Source organism: Enhydra lutris, unplaced genomic scaffold, assembly GCF_002288905.1.
Source record: "Enhydra lutris kenyoni isolate GAN:26980312 unplaced genomic scaffold, ASM228890v2 scaffoldscaffold9, whole genome shotgun sequence".
NCBI lineage: Eukaryota > Metazoa > Chordata > Mammalia > Carnivora > Mustelidae > Enhydra > Enhydra lutris.
In genome coordinates this window covers 48592840-48614527 of record NW_019154093.1, presented here as the reverse complement: position 1 = coordinate 48614527, position 21688 = coordinate 48592840, and the positions used below count along the sequence as shown (strand labels likewise).

At 33.0% G+C, this 21688-nt stretch overlaps 1 protein-coding gene across 1 annotated transcript in view; it reads right to left on the bottom strand.

The window, feature by feature from the left end:
• LOC111143256 (adhesion G protein-coupled receptor L2) overlaps positions 1 to 21688 on the bottom strand; it is a 295647-nt gene that overhangs the window by 53665 nt on the left and 220294 nt on the right. The window contains exon 5 of the mRNA XM_022496875.1: positions 2616 to 2725. Coding sequence (XP_022352583.1) covers positions 2616 to 2725 — 110 coding nt within the window. The remainder of the gene's footprint in view (positions 1 to 2615; positions 2726 to 21688) is intronic.

Here is a 21688-nt window from a genome sequence, read left to right as displayed (position 1 = left end):
CAATGTCACATATAATATTACATGTGTCTGTCTATAAACATAAAAAGTAAAACAAACAATGACATTTCTAATAAATTCTGTTGAGTAAATTTATTATAAAATTTTTAAAAATCATGGAAAATTTCTGGATTTTTTTTTTAAAGGAGGGAATGTATTTAGATGTGTAAACCGCTTGAGAATTTGCTCTGGATAGAAACTGGCATAAAGCCAGATGGTAAAAGACATATAATTAATGTTTTAGTGACAATTTTTAATCAACTATATAAAGTTTGAAAGGGGTATGCAAATGATACAAAGTACTAAAACAAGGAGGAGGGGCATCTGGGTGGCTCAGTAGGTTAAGCATCTGCCTTGAGCTCAGGTCATGATCTCAGGAGACTGGGATAGAGCCCCACATTGGGCTCCCTGCTCAGTGGGAAGCCTCTCTCGCCCACTCCCGCTGCTTGTGTTCCCTTTCTCGCTGTCTCTTTGTGTCAAATAAATAAATAAAATCTTTAAAAAAAAAAAAAAAAAAAAAAAAAGGGGAAGGGAAAAATACAGGCTTAAAATGAAAGTATAAGGGATGGGTATAACAGAAACAAAGACACAAAAGGAGAGGAAAATAAGGAAAAGAGATAAGGATATATATAATCATACCTAATGTCAAAACAATTCAAATGATTCTTTGCATTAAATTTCAGTATTAGTGAAAATCATGCAATAGATAGTGTGTCACTACTGTACAGTATATAGGAATTATAATTCTATTCTTTAGCATGGAATAATTTGGGGGAAAAAAAAAAAAAGCCAGACTTATTTCTGCCTCGTGCAAACATCTAGAAAGGTAACAGCAAATTAATTACAGGTTTTTTTTTTTTTTTTTTTTTAAGGACAAAAACTAAAAAGAACAAATACTTCTCTGAGTATAGCTATTTGCAAGTTTAGTGCACAGTATACAATACTTCTGGAGAACTGAAAAAGTAAAATTTTGAAAGTTAGATGTTCCAGAAGATATCCACATTTTCCTTTCTAAAACAGCACAAGAAATAACTTAAAGAGTCTGAAAATAATATTTGCTTAACACTGTTCTTGGTCTATAGACTAGGTTACAGGAACGGGCTCCAGAAAGACAATTCTTGGCAGCTCTGACTGATTCCACTGTTTGGGAATGGATGCTGTATTCCTTTTCTAATTTGAGGACAGAAACCATGATAAATTCAAATGAAAGTGACTTTACGGAACAAAATTTTGGTTAGCTCAAAAGAATACAATGTTCCTCTAGTGGCACAGGAGAATGATTATGTAAGCCACCAACACTACACACAAGAGAAATAATATAAAGATCAGTGCACTCAGTAGGCTTCCAATCCTACAAATGGTATAGAAAATACTGAAAACATAAAAAGCATCCATTTCACAGTAACACAGGAACACAGAGCGGGGATGAAAAGAAAAGATAATCTGTGTTTGGCCTTTAACTGATACCCACAAAAAAACAATTTATCGAAACTGTGGGCAGAGAGGAGAGAGCCCGCACCTTTCACAGGACATGTTAGAATGTACTACTAGTATATTGGACATATATTTATCTGAATTCAGTCCTTTGGTTTTAAAAATATTGATAGTTTGGACATAGAAATCTACCAGGAATAATGACCTAGCTTTTGAGGTTCTGGAAAAGGCAATTTCATTATTTAGTTTAAATCCACCTTTTTAAAAGAGGGAAGTGTGTAAAACTTTCTCAGATCATTGCTGCTAAAGATAATTGCTGCTGAAGAACTTCAATTCAAATGCCCATGAATCAAGGTTACAGGATACATTTTTTTTTTTAATTTGAAAAAGTAAAGAACACTATTAAACAAACTAGCTTATGGAAAATTACCTAACATACTGAAACTTTTGGTTGTCTAAAATGCTTTTTTCTACTGAAAGGGCAGAATACAATTCAGCAGTATGAATTCTGAGGTTAGGAGGAAAACTACACAGAATTAGAGCAGGAGCTTAAGACTACTTAAGAAACTTCCACCTTAATTTTAAATATCCTTCTACAGGAGCTAGTGGATGTTGTCAAATTAAAAAATAGACGCATATGCAAAGTTTTGTTCTATCTATTTTATTTACTCTTAAGATTTTAACCCTGAATCTGGTAAAAGAAATGCTCCTGTAAGGACAAGGAAACAAAAAAAGGAAACCACTTTCCTCAGTTACTACAATGGTAGCTTTTACCGGGCACTAAAGTTACCACAACAGCAGGTAGCCATTCAAGTAGCTCACGATTAAAACCGAAGTCAATTCCTTCTTTAGAAAACTGTGAGCCAAACCAATTTGTCAGCAACTGGTATTGGGCAAAAGTACAGATTTCTATCTGCCCTAGTGAATAGCTAATTCAAGTTTGTTTTCTGGAAAAACACTAGTCTTAAAAGCCAAACACTTAAGAACACAGACAGACACTTGGCCAGCATCACACTGTGGCTTCCTTCCACACTTCATGAAGCTAATTGGAGGCCCGAGTCTGTTAGTGCTCTGCATGCATAATGGTTTTGTAGGCCATAAACATATGCTTCTTTCACATGTGTAGTCTTTCAGCATCAACAAGGAATGCTGGAGGAAGTGAACACCACAAACTTCATACTTACTGTAAGGGACACATTCATACTGGACTTCAAGATATTTGTATGTTCCAGGACAGGGATCAGGAAATACATCTGACCCAGTAACTACTATACACTGTGTTCGATTGTTGCACCTAGAAAACAAAACAAACCAAATTTGTGTAACATAATCATTAGTTTGTTTCCAATAAAGAAATCTAATACAGAACTGATTCATATTTTCTTTAAGCAACTAGTACCGTAAAACAAAAAATTCAACTGATATTAGGTTGCTCCACATTATTAAATACAGAGCCATAAAAATCCTATTTTATGTTGTACTATTTCTGTATCACAGGCCACACTAAATTTTCATTCAAAGTAAAAGGAAAGTAACAGTTCTCTATTATTCTACTATACATCTAGTTGGAATTTTTAGCATTTTCAACATGTACTAAGAAAAAAGTATACTTGGCATGTTTAAGAACTAAAATAACAATTAAAAATGATACTATGGTTAAACAGAAATAGTCAGAAATTGAATAGCTTGGAAGTAAGTTCTAAGAACACATTAAAACAAAGAAGCAGCCAGGTTTTTAGGTTTATCCATTAAATCCAGTTTGTGTTACGTTTTCTATTACAGGGACTTTTTGCACTCTTCCATAACAGATAGCAAGCTGACAGATCATACCTTCAGTGCTCTGGCTTGATCGATGACAGAACACATTTAGAGCCCAGAGCACAGTGCCTGACACATACTGTGTCTAAGACTGTTCTTACTCCTGTCATGTTCATGGATCCCCACATGCTTATACTAAATACAACATGACTATGAACCTAGGTTCTTCTAAATTAATACTCTCTGAAATAGAATGTTAAAGAGAAGGGCACTAACATGATATCTAAGATGTCCTACTTATTAAGTATTTTATTTTTATGTTGTCACTTACTCATCAAGATTATTAGGATTAAGATAGAATTTTAGGTAAGATGATATTTATTTAAGTTCTATGAATTTTTCAAAATGATCTTTTTATAAGCTTTATAAAGGCAAGAACCATTTCCCTTTATAATTCGCCCTGATTACAACTCAACGGAATGTAATGTTTGCAGGGTTTTATTATATTTTGAGATAATGCATAAATTAAGAAGGCAAAGCAAGCAGAACAAGAGCATTATAACAAAATTTATTTAACGATCTGAATACCAAATATTCTTAGAGTGTGTAAAATAACTGGACTATAAAATGGCAGATAAAGAATGAAAAAAAAAAAAACAAAAACCCAGCTCCGTCTTTTTTTTAGCATGACGACTAACGAAGACAGTGGAAGGAGACATGCATTAAAGAGGGGTAGGTATGTTAAGTCATGCACCCTTGCAGCCATTTCAACTTAAACCAGGCAGATTCGTCCTTGAAGAGCAGCAAGACCTGAAAACTCCTACAGGATCAAACAGGTAAGTTTTATAGGTCAAAGTATATACAAAAACTTCAAACAAAAGTCCTAAATATTACATAAACTATAATACTGCTTGCACAGATATTAAACTAATGATAACTTTTATCACAATTCATCTAGAATACTGTATGTTATTTATTTTAAAAAACATACCACATAGAATAATTTTCAAAAGCACAGACAATGGAAATGGTGCAGTGCCACATTCTTAGGCAACATCATGTTTTACTTCCATTATCTGCATTTCTCTTAAACTGATTCAATCATTTGAAGAAATTTGCCAGTGGTTCTCCATTTAGTGTAAATGAATTATTTTAACGTGAATCACATAACCAATTTCATATCTTAAAATTTTAAACAACTGATGAATTTAAGATTTGTCAATAGATCAATATCTAATATTTCATATTTTCTTCTTTCTTAAATTTTACAACAATAAGAGAGTTCCCCACTTTGTTAGAGTTTCTTGATCTTCCAGGAATCCTCAACTACTACCTGGTCCTTTCCTTCCTTATACTGACTTACACCTGCAGGGATCCCCCGTTTTCTCATTCCCATACCTATCAGAAACAAGCAAATCTAAACTCCTGCGATTTGACATCCCTGTTATATATTCCCTTAGTGTGCCTTTTACAGCTACTCAACAAAACCCTGCCATGTTTCCAGGAAAACATGGCCAGAGTAAGGGAGTTGCACTCAATGTTGAAATGGACTAAGACTGTGAAGGATTTTGGACCAGGGTGAAAGAGGATATAGCCCAAAGGATTTAGGAATTTATATGATTAAAAAAATAAATAAATAAATAAATAAATAAATAAATAAATAAAGTATATACTGGGGCACCTGGTGGTGCAGTTAGTTAAGCCTCTGACTTAGGTCTGATCTCAGGGTGCTGAGATGGAGCCCCATGTCAGACTCCGCACTCAGCACAGAATCTGCTTAAGACTCTCTCCCCCTCTCCCTCTGCTCCTCCCCACACCCACACATGTGTTCTTTCTCTCTCTCTCTAAAATAAATAAATACATCTTTTAAAAAGTAAAGAATATATCGACAATTATCCATTTTCCCCCAGATGATCAGATAAATAAATATGAATATAATATAGGATCAAAAATGTCTTTTATTTGGGGCACCTGGGTGCCTCAGTTGGTTGAGCATCTGCCTTTGGCTCAGGTCATGATCCTACATCGGTTCTCTGCTCAGAAGGGAGTCTGCTTTTCCCTCTCCCTCTGCCCTTTCCCCCTGCCCATGCTCTCTTTCTCGCTCTCAAAAAAATTAAACTCTTTAAAAAATATCTTTTATTTCATATTTTTTCAATGCCACAGGATGTCTGCAAGAGGTATACAAGGGGTAAGTATTCCTTCTTCCATTACATTTTGTTTAAGAGAGACCAACACCATAAAATGAGGAATAACTATTCATATTTACTTTCTCTGAACCTTTTTGCATTAGTCATCTGACCACAAATACAAGTTCAAATGAATGTCAAAAGCAATTACCACAGTTTGTATCAACCATATGATTTTTATTTCTTTTAATAATCACACTGTACAAAACATTTACTTTATGAAAGCAGAAAGTGTTACAGGGTTATAATCTTAAGTAAAATGAAGGTAAGAAGACTTAACGGAGTTCCTGAAAAAAAATTATAAAGATTTCTAGAATTCAAAGCTTCCCAAGATGTCAAAAATATTCTTTTTATATATTGGAAATACTAGAAATTGATCTTGAGAAAAAAATGGAATTGGGGGGCTAAAACAGGATCGGCAAGAAGAGAAACGCAATTGTAAGAAGAATAAGACTATCAGATTTACATACCAGTATCATGGGAAAGAATACCTAAGCTTTTGGAGAACCAAGTGATGGAAATAAAATACAATTATGTACATTCATTTATGAACGAAGAAGTGAAAGCCTGAAGTTTTCAAATTCAGGAAGTGTGGGGACACAAGGGGAAAGAAAATACCAAATGTGAGCTGTTAGGACTGAGAAAAATCTGAAACTCCTTAACCAGTATATTGTTAGTAAGATTGTAAAACTATAAACGGCTCTCATTTAAGAAGATAGGGAAAGAGAAAGTAATTAACCACAGAAGCAAAGTAAATTCTCACCAACTGCTCTGCTTCAAGTTTTCATTCTAATGAAAATGAAAAGGTACAACTAAGCCAAGAAAAGAAGGCCTTCATTTGCTTGTATTCTCAGTCCTGGGCATAGTTCCTGACTTGATTTTCTCCCTCTTCCCCCACAGAAAAAGATTTATCAGTCAAGGCATGGCTTCTATTAACTATTAGATTATCGGTATATTTTGGTAATATTATATGGATTCATTGTTAAAAATCTACACCTTTCTTAAACCTTAAGCATAAAAAATTAAGTATGAATGAAAACAAGGCAGAAGAATACGGTTTTTTAAAACAGGTGCATCTCATTTACGCCCATTTTTAATAACAGAAGGAAGATATAATCTTTTCCTAAATATTTGCTAGCTAATGAAAATTTCTAACACTAAATAAATCTGGAAATAAAATTTTTGACAATCTGTGAAATTACACCGTGTTTCCTAGGAGAATGTCATTAAAAATACTAACAACAAAAAAGATCCACTCTAATCACTGTAAATTTTTCTATATTCAACCTCTGACTTCTTTATTAAAACAAATTTTAATAAGGTGGTTCAACTACAGGAAGAAAATAATCGTTTTTAGAACTTGAGGGCATAAATGCAACCCTTGCAAATAACGTCTAACCAATCTCTGGGGTATAATGTATGCTTTAACACCAACTAGTAGATAAATGTAGAAGTACCTAATAAGCACTCAGTCTCAAAGTCTAAGCATTTAATCATTTTTAATACTTAAGAACATTTCCAAAAATTTCCAAAAGTTGGCATGTACAGACAAAAGGCTTATTATTTCACATCACTGTGTTAAAACCACTGTTAAAAATATCACCTATGTATTATTTCTACACATTATTTTAGGTTGTAACTTTCTATCATTTTAAATATTTTTTCTACTGATTTTCTTACTAATCTAAAATATACAGAGTACAACACTCATCCTGAGAATTCCACATGTTACTAAAATAAATCCAATAATAAATGCTTTGTAACATTATCAAATTCAAACACCAGAAGAAAAGTATTATTTCTGATATTAATATTCATAAAACTTACATTTTAATCATAAAACCCATCATCTACAATGATGAAAATCCTAAATCCTGCTTTATAGGTCAAAAAGCTGCTTTAAATGGAGCAAAAAACCTGAATTTTAAAAATTAGTTTAAAACTAATTTATGCAAGTCTTTTTACTTTAAATGGAAAAAAATATTCTACTTAGGAATGAAACCAAATGTACATCTCAAGAGCTGATGAAAATAAAACCGCATAATTTTGGAGATTAATACCTATTGGTTTACTTCCTATGCATAAGGAAATGACAATACCTTTGTTTCTCAGCAAAATTCAGAGTATGATATTTAAAGTCATTGATAATGTCTAGGTTTGTGCATAATATATAATAGAAAAATACTTTACAAAATATCTAATGACTCTCTTAACAATCACAATTAGCATATGGTAAAAGTTAAAAGTATTAAAACTGTATTTACCTTCCAGATGTAATCAATATTCTCAGGTTTCAATATTAACTTTTAAGTCATCCACAGTCATTTTTGAAATTAAGTTAAACGTTGCCACCAAAATGTATAATTGATGAAAAGGCATTTTATAAATGTGCATTATCATTAATTTACATATGTATATGGAAATTACCTTAGAAATTGTCGTGCACAAATTAGCAGTACTTTGAAGAAACATTATCTTTTTTTATTTTGGGGATGGAACTGATTCATCACTAATGAAATATTAATAATGCAAACAAACTATTAATATGTTGCTTTTGCTTCATCTTTTAAAAGTGTAAATGAAAGAAAGCTCAATGCACACATTACTTATAATCTGAAAATAAACTATATAAGAATCAACAATATAGAGTACCATTTGACTTTGTTCAGAAGCAAAATCATTTGCTATTAGGGAAAATTAGTGTTTAAAAGCAGACACTTTCTGACTTTAGAGTCAGAAAAAACTGGGGTTTCTATTCCAGTTTGTTTGTTGCCTTTACTATGAGCCCCTAAGTAATGTATTAAAGCTTACAGCTTTCTTTCAAAGTTTAATAGTTTATCTTTAAGCTTAGATGGGATAATGCAGGCGAACTCTTTGCACAATGCAACAAAAATGAAATACCAAAAATATCAATAATAAGTACTCCCTTACATAAGATGGACATAGATTTGCAAACCTGAGGGGGATCTGACTAGGGGCAGAATATCTTTTATTGTTCCAGAGTAGTTCCTATCCTGTGCATATGATTTCCTATGTACAGTTTTAAAAACAGGCCAACTATTCATGCAAATTTCTTTCCTTTCCAACCTTAACCTTGGATTGTACAATGCCCAACAAATTGCTTTTACTCTTCTTCTGATTATCTTATGTTCATTATTACACTTTACCAAGTGCAAAGTATGGAGATGAGATTCCATGTGTAATCTATTGTGAGAGGTATTTTAATCAATAGTCTTGTTCTGCTTATTAAGCAGGGGCTTCTGTTTTGGGAAGATAACATTAGTTTCTCCAGTCATGCTCCAAAAACCATTGGGAATCTTCAGCAGATCATTAGATATGCTACAATAAAGCTTTGGTACATTCTCTTTTCTTCCTTAAATTACTTCTTCACTGTCCCATCATTCCCTGTCTCGATGGCACTGCATTATTATTGCATCTCCCCTGAAACTTGCACTCCAGCTATGTCTCCAGGCCATAGGACGCCATTTTCAATTGAAGCTTCTGCTTGAAAATATAAATTAAGAAAATTTCATTATCTCCTGCCAGGGGCCATTATTCACCACAGTTCTAAGGAAGATTAAAAATGCAAAATCTACCGACTTGAACAAATACTCCAGCATTCAACAGAAAAGCTCAGTATATCATGACAGAAACTAAAAATTAATGTTTGCAGAAATTTGGAGTCACCCTCTAGAATTAGTCCAATTCTTTATTGAGCCTGTAGGTTCAGTGAAGATTGCTTCCACAATATCAGTTTCTTCATGGCATCTGTTACTTTTAAAATTCAATTATAAAATACTAGCAACAACAGGTCTGTTTTCTTTCCTGAGTAATCTTCTACCTCAGTTAAAACTGCTCACTTTTTTGGAAACAAACTACATGTTTTCAAGGTACCAGGGTATAATGTAATGACACTCCTTTCCAAAGTGTCATATATAAGCAGAACATTCACAAGAGTACCCTGGAAGAGTTTAAACCACATACACATGGGGGATTATTTCTTCTTAATGAACCCAACATCTACAGTTGAATTACTGCAACTGAATCCATTCTCTCATAATAAATAGGAATGATATTCATTCCTGAGTCTCAATTACTAAAACAAAACAAAAACAAAACAAACCTATTGTATGTCTGTAAGTAAATTTTATTTTACTCAAGTAAACCAGTTTTAAAAAAATTAGAAAAGTTACCTCAAAGGGCAAAACATAAAAAGAATCAAAAGAAAAAGGATATTGTCAACCTCTACATTTTTACTGGAGGTGATTATATGCCTGGCACATAACAGAGATTCAGTAATTGTTTTTGAATGAATGAAATAAATGATGAATAGTTAGCCTGGCTATTTCTGCTTATAAATAAACACAGTTAGTAGAAAATAAATACCAGACATCCAATTCTGCTTCAATCAGCTGTACCTGATTCTCAGAGAATTCTGTCAATTTGGACATAATTTTGTATCATGAAAGCCAATGATAATAGCACTTAGGAGAGAGACTATTTAAAGACAGAGGAAAAAAAGTACCCTTTAAACTTCCAAATCACTTCAAACACTAACAATTCCAAATGACCAAGAACGAATGTACAGTACTCTAGGCACTAGAACTCTTGACCTTCTGAGTCCAAATTAAGAATAAAGTTTTACACAGATAGCAGATGACTTTAAAATACGAATAGGTAAGTTCTAATGAGAATAGATTTATTCAAGGAAAGTAATCAAATAAACCAAGGGGATAAAAAGAAGCTATGTTCCAAGATAAAAGGTGACAATGATCCTCACAAATCAAAGAGGGAAACTGAGGTGAGTATCACATCAAACCTCTCATTTTCTTACTGTATAATGCTTTTTTAGTATCTATTCTGTAGAGCTAAGAAAAGTGGGTCCCGCTTTCTTTAAATATTTATTAATGATGATTTGTGAGCCTAACTAATTGCTAGGTAAACATAACATTAGGAAGCTAAATGGTGTGTAATTATTATGGAAAAAGAAGAGGTGTTCTATAGTAATGTTCCCATTTGTCACATAACTATGTTCTCATAATTTATTTAGTAACTGTGCATTCTAGTAGATTTCAATCCATCATATAGTATTTAATTCTTAGGCATGTTAAGACATTATATTCAAAGCATTACAGAATATGTGTTGTTTGAAGTATTTTGAAATCACTGAAACGAAGCTGAATTATAGAAATAAAGTTACTAGTAGAATCTCTAGGAAAATATTCTTGAATATTGGTACACGACATGAATACATAATTTGGAAAAAATAACAATTTCTGTTCCATTCAGTTTCCAATATGCTGGTGTTTTCAAAATTTTTAAATACAAATCTGATTCCCAAAAAACTGTGATTACATCTCTGCAACTGTATTTAAAAGAAAAAGGTATAGAAAAAGGCAATTGATTAATTAAGTAACCAAGAGCAAAAACACAAAGTAAAGTTCTTTCAGTACTATCAATACATAAACGTAAACCTAGTTGGCTGAAAAAGTGTACAGTACACAACAGAAATAGAAAGTCAAAATAAATAAATATCAGATAACCCACAGCAAGTGAACAAAAGCTTTGACAGTCAAATCCTGTTTAAGCCCATGTCTAAAATATTTTCATTCCATTTTTCAGTATGTTAAAAACAGGAATAACATAAAAGTGATACCTTCCACAATCATTTTGTGTCTGAATAAAATGTTAGGAATTATAACCAGACAGTTTGCATATTTTAATATTTGCAAGTTAAATGTGCATCTGAGAAACTTAATAATCCTCAAAAATTCCACATTAATTACTAAAATAAGCATTTGAAATGGCAATGCTGATTTGCTAAAAACAACTTACTATGTTTTAGAAACCTCTGAAATTCCTTGCAGTTTTTACTGGACCTTGGGGTCAGTTTAATGCAAATTAGGCTTGACTCATTCAGAGCCTTATTAATCCAGTACAAAATCTCTTGTTTGCAGAAATGCACATTCAACATAAATGTGCTTGCTTTTATTAGCAAAATAAGAAGTATTTATTTACAAAGCATGCCACTGAGACTAAGTTTCATTCACAGGGTCATCAGGTCTAACTACTTAATGAAAGGAATAAGATCATTTAAGTCAGGATAAAAACTATAAAATTTTGGAATACTTAAAAAATATAGCTTCTGTGTCCAAATTTTCAAGACCTCTGCTTTTAATAATTCAAAAAATTATTATGACCTGTATCAATTAAGAGCAATTATTTATAAAAATGTTAACCTACTACAGTTTGCATTTGCAGAAACTATCACATTTTTAACAAGGGAAATGGGAAATCACTTTGGGATGCCCTAGTTAGATTAAATTAGCAAGAAACTTGTTACCAGACCATATAAAAGACACAGCGTAATAAGACATGACCTTGCAGAGCCTTGGAGCCAATCTGTGATGTTTTTTCCTTCCTATAACCCTTGCTAATTATCTGCAAAGTTGCAGACCCTTTTGTCGTGGGTTATTTTTCTTCAAATTGTGAGGGGATTTTTGGTTTCTAAATATTTAATTAGTCTTGTTATGATATGAGAATTGTTGTACATGCCAAGCATTTCGATTTTCATACTCTATTCCTTCTAATTATCCTCAGATTTAGATTGCTCATCCCAAATCTTTTTCTTTTGTAATTATTTACTTCTTGAAGATCATTCGGTGAAGAAATATTTCCACCCTTATGGCTCTTCTTTTTCACAAATGGCTTTTCTGGTCCGTTAATTACCCGCTCAGAGGATTAGAGTTTGAAATAATGCAAAAGAACCTGCAACTAAAAGGAGTTTTAGAGGACAACACTGAGTAAACTAGACTTTTGTCATTGCAATTTTAAATTCACCTTAAAAGATTATTCCCTTGGTTTGGATGTGATTTTGAAAAACAAGAAAATTATGCCATAAATACAGTTTTCTGCCTCCCAAGATGTTTGATGGGGCATCATTTGGTCAGCATTATAGATCTCTGCATATAAAATAAAGGAGTATCTAATCTAATTGATGGCTAATATAATTTCGGCTTTTACAGACCTCACTTTGATTACAGCACAGCCAACAAATGTTCACAGAACTCCTATACAAATCAAACAGCAAAGAAATAAAACCATAAGACTTGATAGCATGACTTTTAAAAAATTTCCACCTATAAAAAACTTAAGACTAAATACAACTTTTTGCTGAAGTGTTTAAATGACTCAGGAGAAGTATTTAATTTTTTATTAAAATGACCATATTCTACTCTACATGCCTGGGTTTTGTTTTTTGATCAAGAGGCAAGAAAGCACTGCTATTCTTTACCTGAAGTAAATTCTTTTGGCATAAAATCTTTTACATATTTCACTACTATTATTTTCTCATCAAAAATTTTCAATTAAATACACTTTTCTTATATAGCTTTTATATTAATTTATTTTCCCCATGCAACTTATGAAATATTTGGTAATAAAATATGTGGTATAGTTTATAAACAAAAATATAGGAGGGCCTTTGCATAAAAGGGGAGGCAAAAGCATCAGTGAGCAGTGTCTTAATAATAGGATTTGAATTAATAAATCAATAAATTAATAAACTAATAAATTAATTTGGGGAAAATATGTAGTCAACATTTCCCCAAAGGGTAGAGAAAGTGAAAACACTCTCATTCCAAAAATAAAGTGCTACATAATTAATCTAAAAGTTATGAATATGCTTCTATTAGTTATCTTTTTAATTTTGCACCCCATAAAAACTGTTATCTGTGTTTTCTTTATGTTGTTCTTGCTCATCTAGAAAGATGCATCAGAACAGAATTCTCACAGAAATAACTGTGTATACTTCTTTGAACTATTTTCTTAACAAGAAGACCATTGGAAAGACCTTAAGTCTCTGAGGTAGAATATTTCTAGAACTGAGGACAATATGCTACTAGTTTGCTGAACTTTTGTTTTCCATCTTACAGTGGTGCCCTCTATGCAAGTCGTTGCCATGTACTTAGGTGTGAGGGAGGCACACACATTTGCAGGAAGTATCAGCTACTGTGGAGGTGTAAAGAAAGCCAGCACATCAACAATGCGGGCCGACAGTATTATATTCATCCCTGATTAACGGAACCTGAAGTGATCTTTGTCTCTCTCCCTACAGCAGGAATTGTCTATGTAACTAATTTGGCAATTAATCACATTCTGCTTTGTGGCATCTCTTGTATATTTTGCATTTTAGCTTTTATTTAACTCAGCAAGTATGTTCCATGTTTCGAATTAACTGGTAAACTCCTCATGTTCTTGTTTACATTCTTTCCCAAACACTAAGAGTGCTGGGCACTTATTTGCATCAGGTCTCCAGGTCTCATTCAATGCCTTTAGTTGTAGGGCCCTCGTATTAGCCCTCCAGCTTCTTTTAAATCCATCAGAATGCCTAGTCCTGTTAACAGCAGAAAGTACTCACTCAATAAATACTTTCTATATCAGAATTCTCGTTCCTCTATTATTTTATTAAGGGTTTTTTTTTTTTAATCAAAGAGACAACTCAAAATATCCTGTTGATAGATACCACTTGTCATTTCTTTAATAACAAAGGCAGGAATTTTGTACAGATGTTTACTTAACTTTCCGTAAGACAAGAGATGAAAATTAATAAAGACAGAAAGCTGGAACCATAGAATCTTGGGTTACTCTCAGCAGTAGAGCAGGTGTAGAAAGCTAAAAACAACGCTTAATATCTATAATCTGAATATAAATAATCAAATTCATTAGAGGCTCTTTACAAAGAGGTGGATACTGTATGGTTCATACACTCTCAAAATTAATGCAGTCTCACCTGACTGATAAATAATATGGCAAATTTCACTGGCTTACTTATGATAAATCAGAAGTAATCTTTAATCATGACAAAATATTCATAATCTAATCCTTTTATCAAATTGACTATCACTGCAGGAGTCTCATGTGTTTGCACAATTAAAAACCCCATGTTAGCTGTATATAATAAGGCATTACATTTGATGCAAATCCTTTTCTATTGAAATAAATGCCAAGCTGACAGCAGGAAGTAGCTGATAAGAAAGCAACAAGGCATTGCTCATGGCATTCTCGATAACTGAACACCTACTCATAAGCATTTAGTCTTCAGCATATTAACCCAAGTGCTCTTTAAAAAAAAAAAAAAAAAAAAAAAAAGCACAGATCAAGGGAAGTGTCCTCTTACTACATCTCAGTCTCAAAGGCAAGAAATTATCAAACAATAGACAGATGACAGATAGATAGAGATAGAAAGTAGACAAATAGGAAGGAAGGAATGGAGGAAGGGGGAGAGAAGGGGAGGAAGGAAATGAAAATTTTATATCCACCTGTGATTCTGGCACTAGAAACAGCAATATAAGACATATGCTGCTATAGTCTAGATATAGAAATACCTACAATTTTAAAAGTATAGAAATACCCTAAATATACCACATCCAAACAATATGCAGAAGGAAATTAACAAATGAATATGAAATTATGCATTACAGTTCTCTGCCATAAAAAGGGTGAACTCACTTGCTGAATTAATAAAGGATCTAAAGCCCTAGTGTCATTTTCTATATTCACATTACAAGGTTAAAAATAATTTTTAAAATACATTTTATAGAATTTTGAGAAACATGAAGAACACAATCTTTGAAAGATCCTTCCTTCCTTAGCCTAAGTACGAGAAAAGAATTTACAGTGCCCAAAAAGAAGATGCTTCATGGTATAGGAAGTTTGAAAGTGTGAGGTCAGAAGTTGAATAACTCCCTAAAATAGACCTTACTCAGCATTCCCTCAACATATAGCACATCTTCCTATCTCAGGACATTACTTATCACTTTCCCTTCTCCACCAGTTTTTAGTAGTTTATTGTGCTGAGAGATTTGGTATCCTACGTATTTCTGCACATATCTCATCTTCATCACCAGACTATATCTTTGAGGGGCTCATGGTTGCTTTAAGAATCTCTGACAACATGCAGTGCATAATGCTGTGACTTATTCCACAATTTATTAACTCCATAAACAACAGTCTGTAGACTTACAAATATATATCCTTACCAGTTGTTCATAAATACCATTACTGAGTTTGGCACATTCGCTTGTACATCATATAGCTCAGGAATTATCTGGGAGCATCAGTCAATGAGTGAAAGATAAAATATAATTTTCAGAAGTCAAGTATAGTTCCATACCCATATGACAGAAACCAAATTAAAACTTTCCTAATTTACATGGTTTGTGTAGGTTTTTAAAAACAAAGAAGGCAGACGCTTCCATTCCATGTTATACTTCTAGCCAGAATTAGCTTTATATCAGTAACTTGTCTGAAAGGCTCAGTTCATCGTGACCTATAAAATGTTAGACTCAAGAGCTTTTAATACCACTAACACCATGTACAGGCTTGGGAGTACAGGGCTGTGTGCTGTGAAGCAGCAACACCACTCCTCTGAAAGCTGACATGCCGTCTTAGGCCACAGATATAAACAGGGGAGCATATTCAATAATGAATGTCTAGGAAACCATCTTTATCACTGCAGACTAAAGACACAATGTATACCTTATTACGTTGTACATATCAAGATCTATGAAGCTATTTAAAATTTGTTATACATCTTATAAAAGTTACAGAGATATGTAATATTATCTTAATTTAGTAAACCACATTTGAGGTTGTGTAATTCATAGCTAGGGAGTGTTAGAATTATTTTTATTTGCAAAAAAAATATTCTAATTCTTAAAGTTCTACATTTAACACATAACATTACAGATTTTATGTTAGGAATCATAGTCAATTTATTAGGTGTATTTGATATATCACTATTAAGAAAAAGAAACACTAGAAGAACTTGCTACTATTCTTATCTTTGACCCTTCAACTTTTCCATTTCAACAACCTCATTAATGTCAAAATGCCATGAGAATGTCGGCCCACTTTTAAATCTCTACAGCCTGGGCAAGGCAAACTCTTTTGAGTTCAATCAGGAGTGCTTTCTTTCTGTATTCAGCTAAAAAGCATAATAATACCACAAAGGTCAGAATATTACCTTTATTAAAGAAAAAGGATCACATGACAAAGATAAAATGCCATCTGTAGACCTGAATTGGGCAATGGGTGGGGGGGGGGGGTGTTGAGGGGGTTAAAACTATTTTAGTTTTTAATTGTTGTATTCCTACAATGTGTGTAGCCAATCCCTCTGACAGGACTTGTTTTTATATTTATTAGTAGTACCTTTCTTAGGTTAGGTAACATGGGAAGCACAATCGGAGGCCGAGATCTCTGGAAGGCTTACTGTACTCTTGGAACTATCAGGGAAGCAGAATTGGGTAGAAGTCTAATGTGACTGCAACAAAGGTGCCACAAATTCCTTAGGGAGGGAGCTCTGGAGTTAGGAGAGTGCCCTTCAGAGCTGTCTCAAAATGAAGCAAAGGATGAGGAGGCCAAGCCTTTGTACTCTGGCAATCAGTGAGGGCTGCCTCTGGGGAGAAGGGTTTCAGATCCCTTTAGCCCAAGGTAGTCTTGGGCGGGGGACTCACTGGGAGCCCAACAGCAGGCTGGGGGAAAGAGTGGCCGGTCCTGAATGGAGAATCTGAGGGCACACCACAACATCCACTACCACACCGTTATTGTAAAGAGTTTAATGAATTGTTTTCAAAAACAGTTCTTTTAATGATACTTCTCATTTTCACAGATTTTATTGCATTTCATCTTCTTGTACACCCTGACATGTCAATCCTGTTTACTAAGCGATATTCAATGGGTTTCCTATAGAGCAATGAACCTTAACAGGCAGCTTTTAATTGGCCCACATAGGCAACCGCATTACTATTAATTCCACAGCTACCGCATAAAATAAAACCATTGCTTCTCAAACTCTAGAGGAATTAGACCTCTCGGCTATTTGGCTAACTCTGTTTCATGATACCCAATGCAGTTAATTATATTTTTTGATGTTAATAGTCTCTGTCAGTCTCAAGCATAACTTCTCTTTGATGAATATTTAAATTATATTTGAATAAAAAATAATCTTGGTTACATTTCATATTCAGTAATCATCACAGCTTAATAAAGGTCTACTCATCAAGGGTTGAAATAAATGGCAATGCACATATAAAGGTCTCAAATCAACTTATCAGATAATGTATTTGTAATGACCACTATTTATCTTTCTGTCTAACATACCTGTTTATACACGTTTTCAAATAGCATAGTCTCATTCACCTAACAACCCACAAACAGATTTCAAAAGTTACTCATAAACATTTTTTAAATTATATCTACAGAAGTCCATGAATTAACAATGAGAACATCTTAGGACTGTCATAATATAATATAATGTAGGGAAAAAAACCCACAAATTATAACATATCCTAGCAAAATCGGCATACTTTCTCTTGCCTCTTCTTGCTACATTGTTTTCGCAAGTTCCAAGACTAAAAAATAAAAAGGTTTGATTTACTAAAACATTTTTTGATTATGGATCTTATAGAAACCCATGAAATAATTACTAAAGAAAAGTAACTTAAAAATATATATTTTTTTCTCCATATAAAGGCTATAATAGGACTATAGGATGAGGGCAAAGGAAACTTCCAAAAATGGGGAATGGGGAGAATGGAGAAAAGTATAAAAGCAAAGCCTATTAGTACAATTTCTTAAAAATTAGTTTAATTCACATTTAATTTAAAATGCTCTTCAGGGGCGCCTGGGTGGCTCAGTGGGTTAAGCCTCTGCCTTCGGCTCAGGTCATGATCTCAGGGTCCTGGGATCGAGCCCCACATCGGGCTCTCTGCTCAGCAGGGAGCCTGCTTTCCCCTCTCTCTCTGCCTGCCTCTCTGCCTACTTGTGATCTCTCTCTCTCTCTCTCTGTCAAATAAATAAATAAAAAATCTTTAAAAAAAAAAAAAGCTCTTCATTTAGCCTACATCATAATAGAAAGGTTTTATATAAAACATATAATGTAAACTGTGAAAAACAGATTTATCTTAAATCTTTTATTAATGTTTTATTATCTTATCTACTTAATATCCCTTAATAAATTTATTTGTTAAGTTTTTAATTTTTCACATTTTCATCCCAAATTCTAAATCTTCAGCCTATAATGTAGACACAATGAAATAAAATAAAAAAGATACAATGAAATGTCCTGAAATGCATACATCAAGCTGTGAATGTCAAGTAGAACACTGCCAATTTCTCAAAATCAACATATTATAAATAAAAATGGTAGGGGTAGATTCAAGTTTTGTGAGGTCCAAAGCTCAAATTAAGGGGTACCACTTTAACGAAACAAACAAACAGAAAAATTGCAAGTAGAAAATTAGGTACCAAAGTGAATAGTTATTTAGGGGAAAAAAAAAAAATCACAAAACAACCGTGTATCACAAGCAACAAAATCCAGAGACCTGAAATAACATTTTAATAAATTAATTGCCGGCATTCCTTTATGACATTTTCCTTAATAATTTTTCACCACAAATCCTACCATTGTCTCATATATAACAATTTTACAAATTCACTTTCTATAATTTTTGTTTTCCTCTAGAACAGCTGCTCAGAATTTGTTATTTATTACTGATGGTTTGGATACATAAAGTGAATGCCTACAAGGTCACGGGTGCTTATGTTTGTTGAACTGCTACAGCCTATGCCCCATGAATACAGGTATCCTGGTAAATTCTATTTTATCTGATACTCACTGAAAAACAGAACAATATGTTGTCTTTAAAATTTTAAGTGCTATACCTGAAATGTTGTCCATGTACTCCCCCAAGAATACATAGGGGAGAACTTCTGTCTTGATTAGTTATATATGAGAACCAAATCCCCCACTTACACTGTTTAACACAATTAATAACTGAAAAGATTCCACAGACTAGCTTCTGGCTCCCTACATTTCAAACATTATTTCTTCTCCACTTGCCACATATTTCAGGTGCCATAGGACACATTCAAATTGTAATATGACATCTGGCCTTGCACATTTATGTCACAATCAGTAAGGCAATATAATGAATAATAGGAGTAATTCTAGAGGCCATTTCTTCTCCAGAACAGCTAGCAATAACTAAACTGTACACGAGTGTCTGCAGAAACATAAAAATACCTCATTGAATCCAAACTGAATTTATCACCAACTAAACCTCTACTTAACAGAATCCCGGTAGCTTTTGGCTACTCCTAAGTGACCATAAATGAGGACAAGTGTAACAGAGAAGAAGTCAGAGAATAAAATCAAACCCTTAAAAGATTGTGTTTAAATATCATACTTCAGCAAACTTTACGAAAACATATGATCCTTTGAGCACACTGGTAGGGGCCCTAGCAGTGTCTTAGAAGAGCCTGGCAATTGAACGGTTCTAACATTTAAGATGCTTTAGCTTCATGGTAAATCCAGTTTTAGGAACAGTAGTATTTTCACAAATTACAGGTGAGTTCAATAACAATGACAGATCTCTGATCTGAAAGAAATGAACAGAAAGACCACTGCTTGGGCACCAGGGTGGCTCAGTTGGTTGAGCGTCCAGCTCTTTGTTTCAGCTCAGGTCAGGATCCTGGGGTTGTGGGATCAAGCCCTAAGTCAGGCTCTGCACTCAGAGCGGAGTATGCTTGAGATTCTCTCTGCCCCTTCCTCTTGCTCTCAAATAAATAAATAAATCTTAAAAAAATAAATAAATAAAAGAAAGACCACTGCTATAATCTCAAGACAGCTTATACAGAGTAACTATCATTTCAGACACTCTAAGGCCTGGGGAGTGTTGTTTATATGAGTTCTAAAATCATGTCTGTGTTGGCTGTATAAGACATGAAGAATATTGGGAAAACGGGGAAATGCATTAAACAATAAACTTGACTGATTTATATGAAATAAATATCAAGACTACAGAATCGCTCACTTCATTTCTTCAAAACCTGATTTTTCCTAGAAACACCAGAAATATTAGGTCCAAACCTACTATGGAATAGCAAGCAGCATTAAGAACTATAACTAAATTGCTTTATTTGCTATGTATTTTTCAAGAAAATACATAGCAAAGTAAAAAGAACAGGTCTTTAAAACCTCTAAGACAGATAAATCCGTAATGCTATCAGAAACCTAATTAACCACAATAATTTTCTTTAGACTACATACAGAGTAGTATATTGATACCAGTGTTTTTTGTTCCCACTGCTATTGTTAATACGGTCCAGGTATAATTTCATTATATGATATATAGAAAAATTAGTAAGCCCATAATAAATGACAGCTGAGCTCTTTTGAAATAATTTAATATCAAATATTTTTCTCTCTACATTTGATGAAATTAGCCATTAGAATATATTATAAATGAAATTGATTCACAATTGCTACCTGCTTTTGAGTGGCAAAGCAGAATTCCTCATCTCCTACTAAGAAAATAAAGTAAGGATTTGGAATAAAACAAAGACTAAGGATTTTTTTTCTCTACCAAATAACATGTAAGTTTTTCTTTTTTTCTTACTTAGGAATCTCAAAATAAAAAAGAAAGTTAGAATGGAAGATTCTCATTTTCACTCAAAATTATATTTTATTCTCATTTATTGCATAATAAAATATATTAAATAATCAACAGTGTATTTTCAGGCAGTGAATTTTTGTCAGTCTTTATGAATATGTATTAATATAATTAATATGTATTAATTTCCTGGTAATAAACATGCTGTTAAGAAGTTGTACTACATATAAAAAACAACTCCAAATTCTTAAATGAAGTTAAAATTCACAGTTTATTTTTATAATGGTAGAAAATACATATTACATTGCACTTCGGTAGCATTTGGCTATGACTTTTTGGTGGGGAGTGGGAAGAGAAAGCCAAAAAAAAAAAGAAAAAATAGTGAATATGTCTTGATTTGAAAATCTAGTAAAATATCATTTCTATTCTCTATAATTGATCAAGTAACTATTTTTTGTTTAAAGTATGACTTTTTTAAAAAGACGCTTCTAAGCATATTTATATATGACACTAGTAATATGCCATCAGAGAACAGCTATACACTAAAAAGAAATCACACTTCAGTACAAAACAAAGTACTCATCGGGTATTTGAAGCTAGTCTAATGTAAGCAGATACAGTGTGCTTTCATTTAGTTATTTAACATTGATTATGTAGTACATTTAGGTAATATAACACTAAATTGGACTTCGTTTCTGTCAATTAACATAATTAATGTTAAACTGACTTTGTAAATAGAAACCAATTATTTTAGTGTGATGAAGTCAGGAATGTTCTGAGTAAAAACTACAAGGTATATGACATTATATGTGCTATTGAGATACCATTGTAAACTCATCTGAAACATCTTTCAAATGA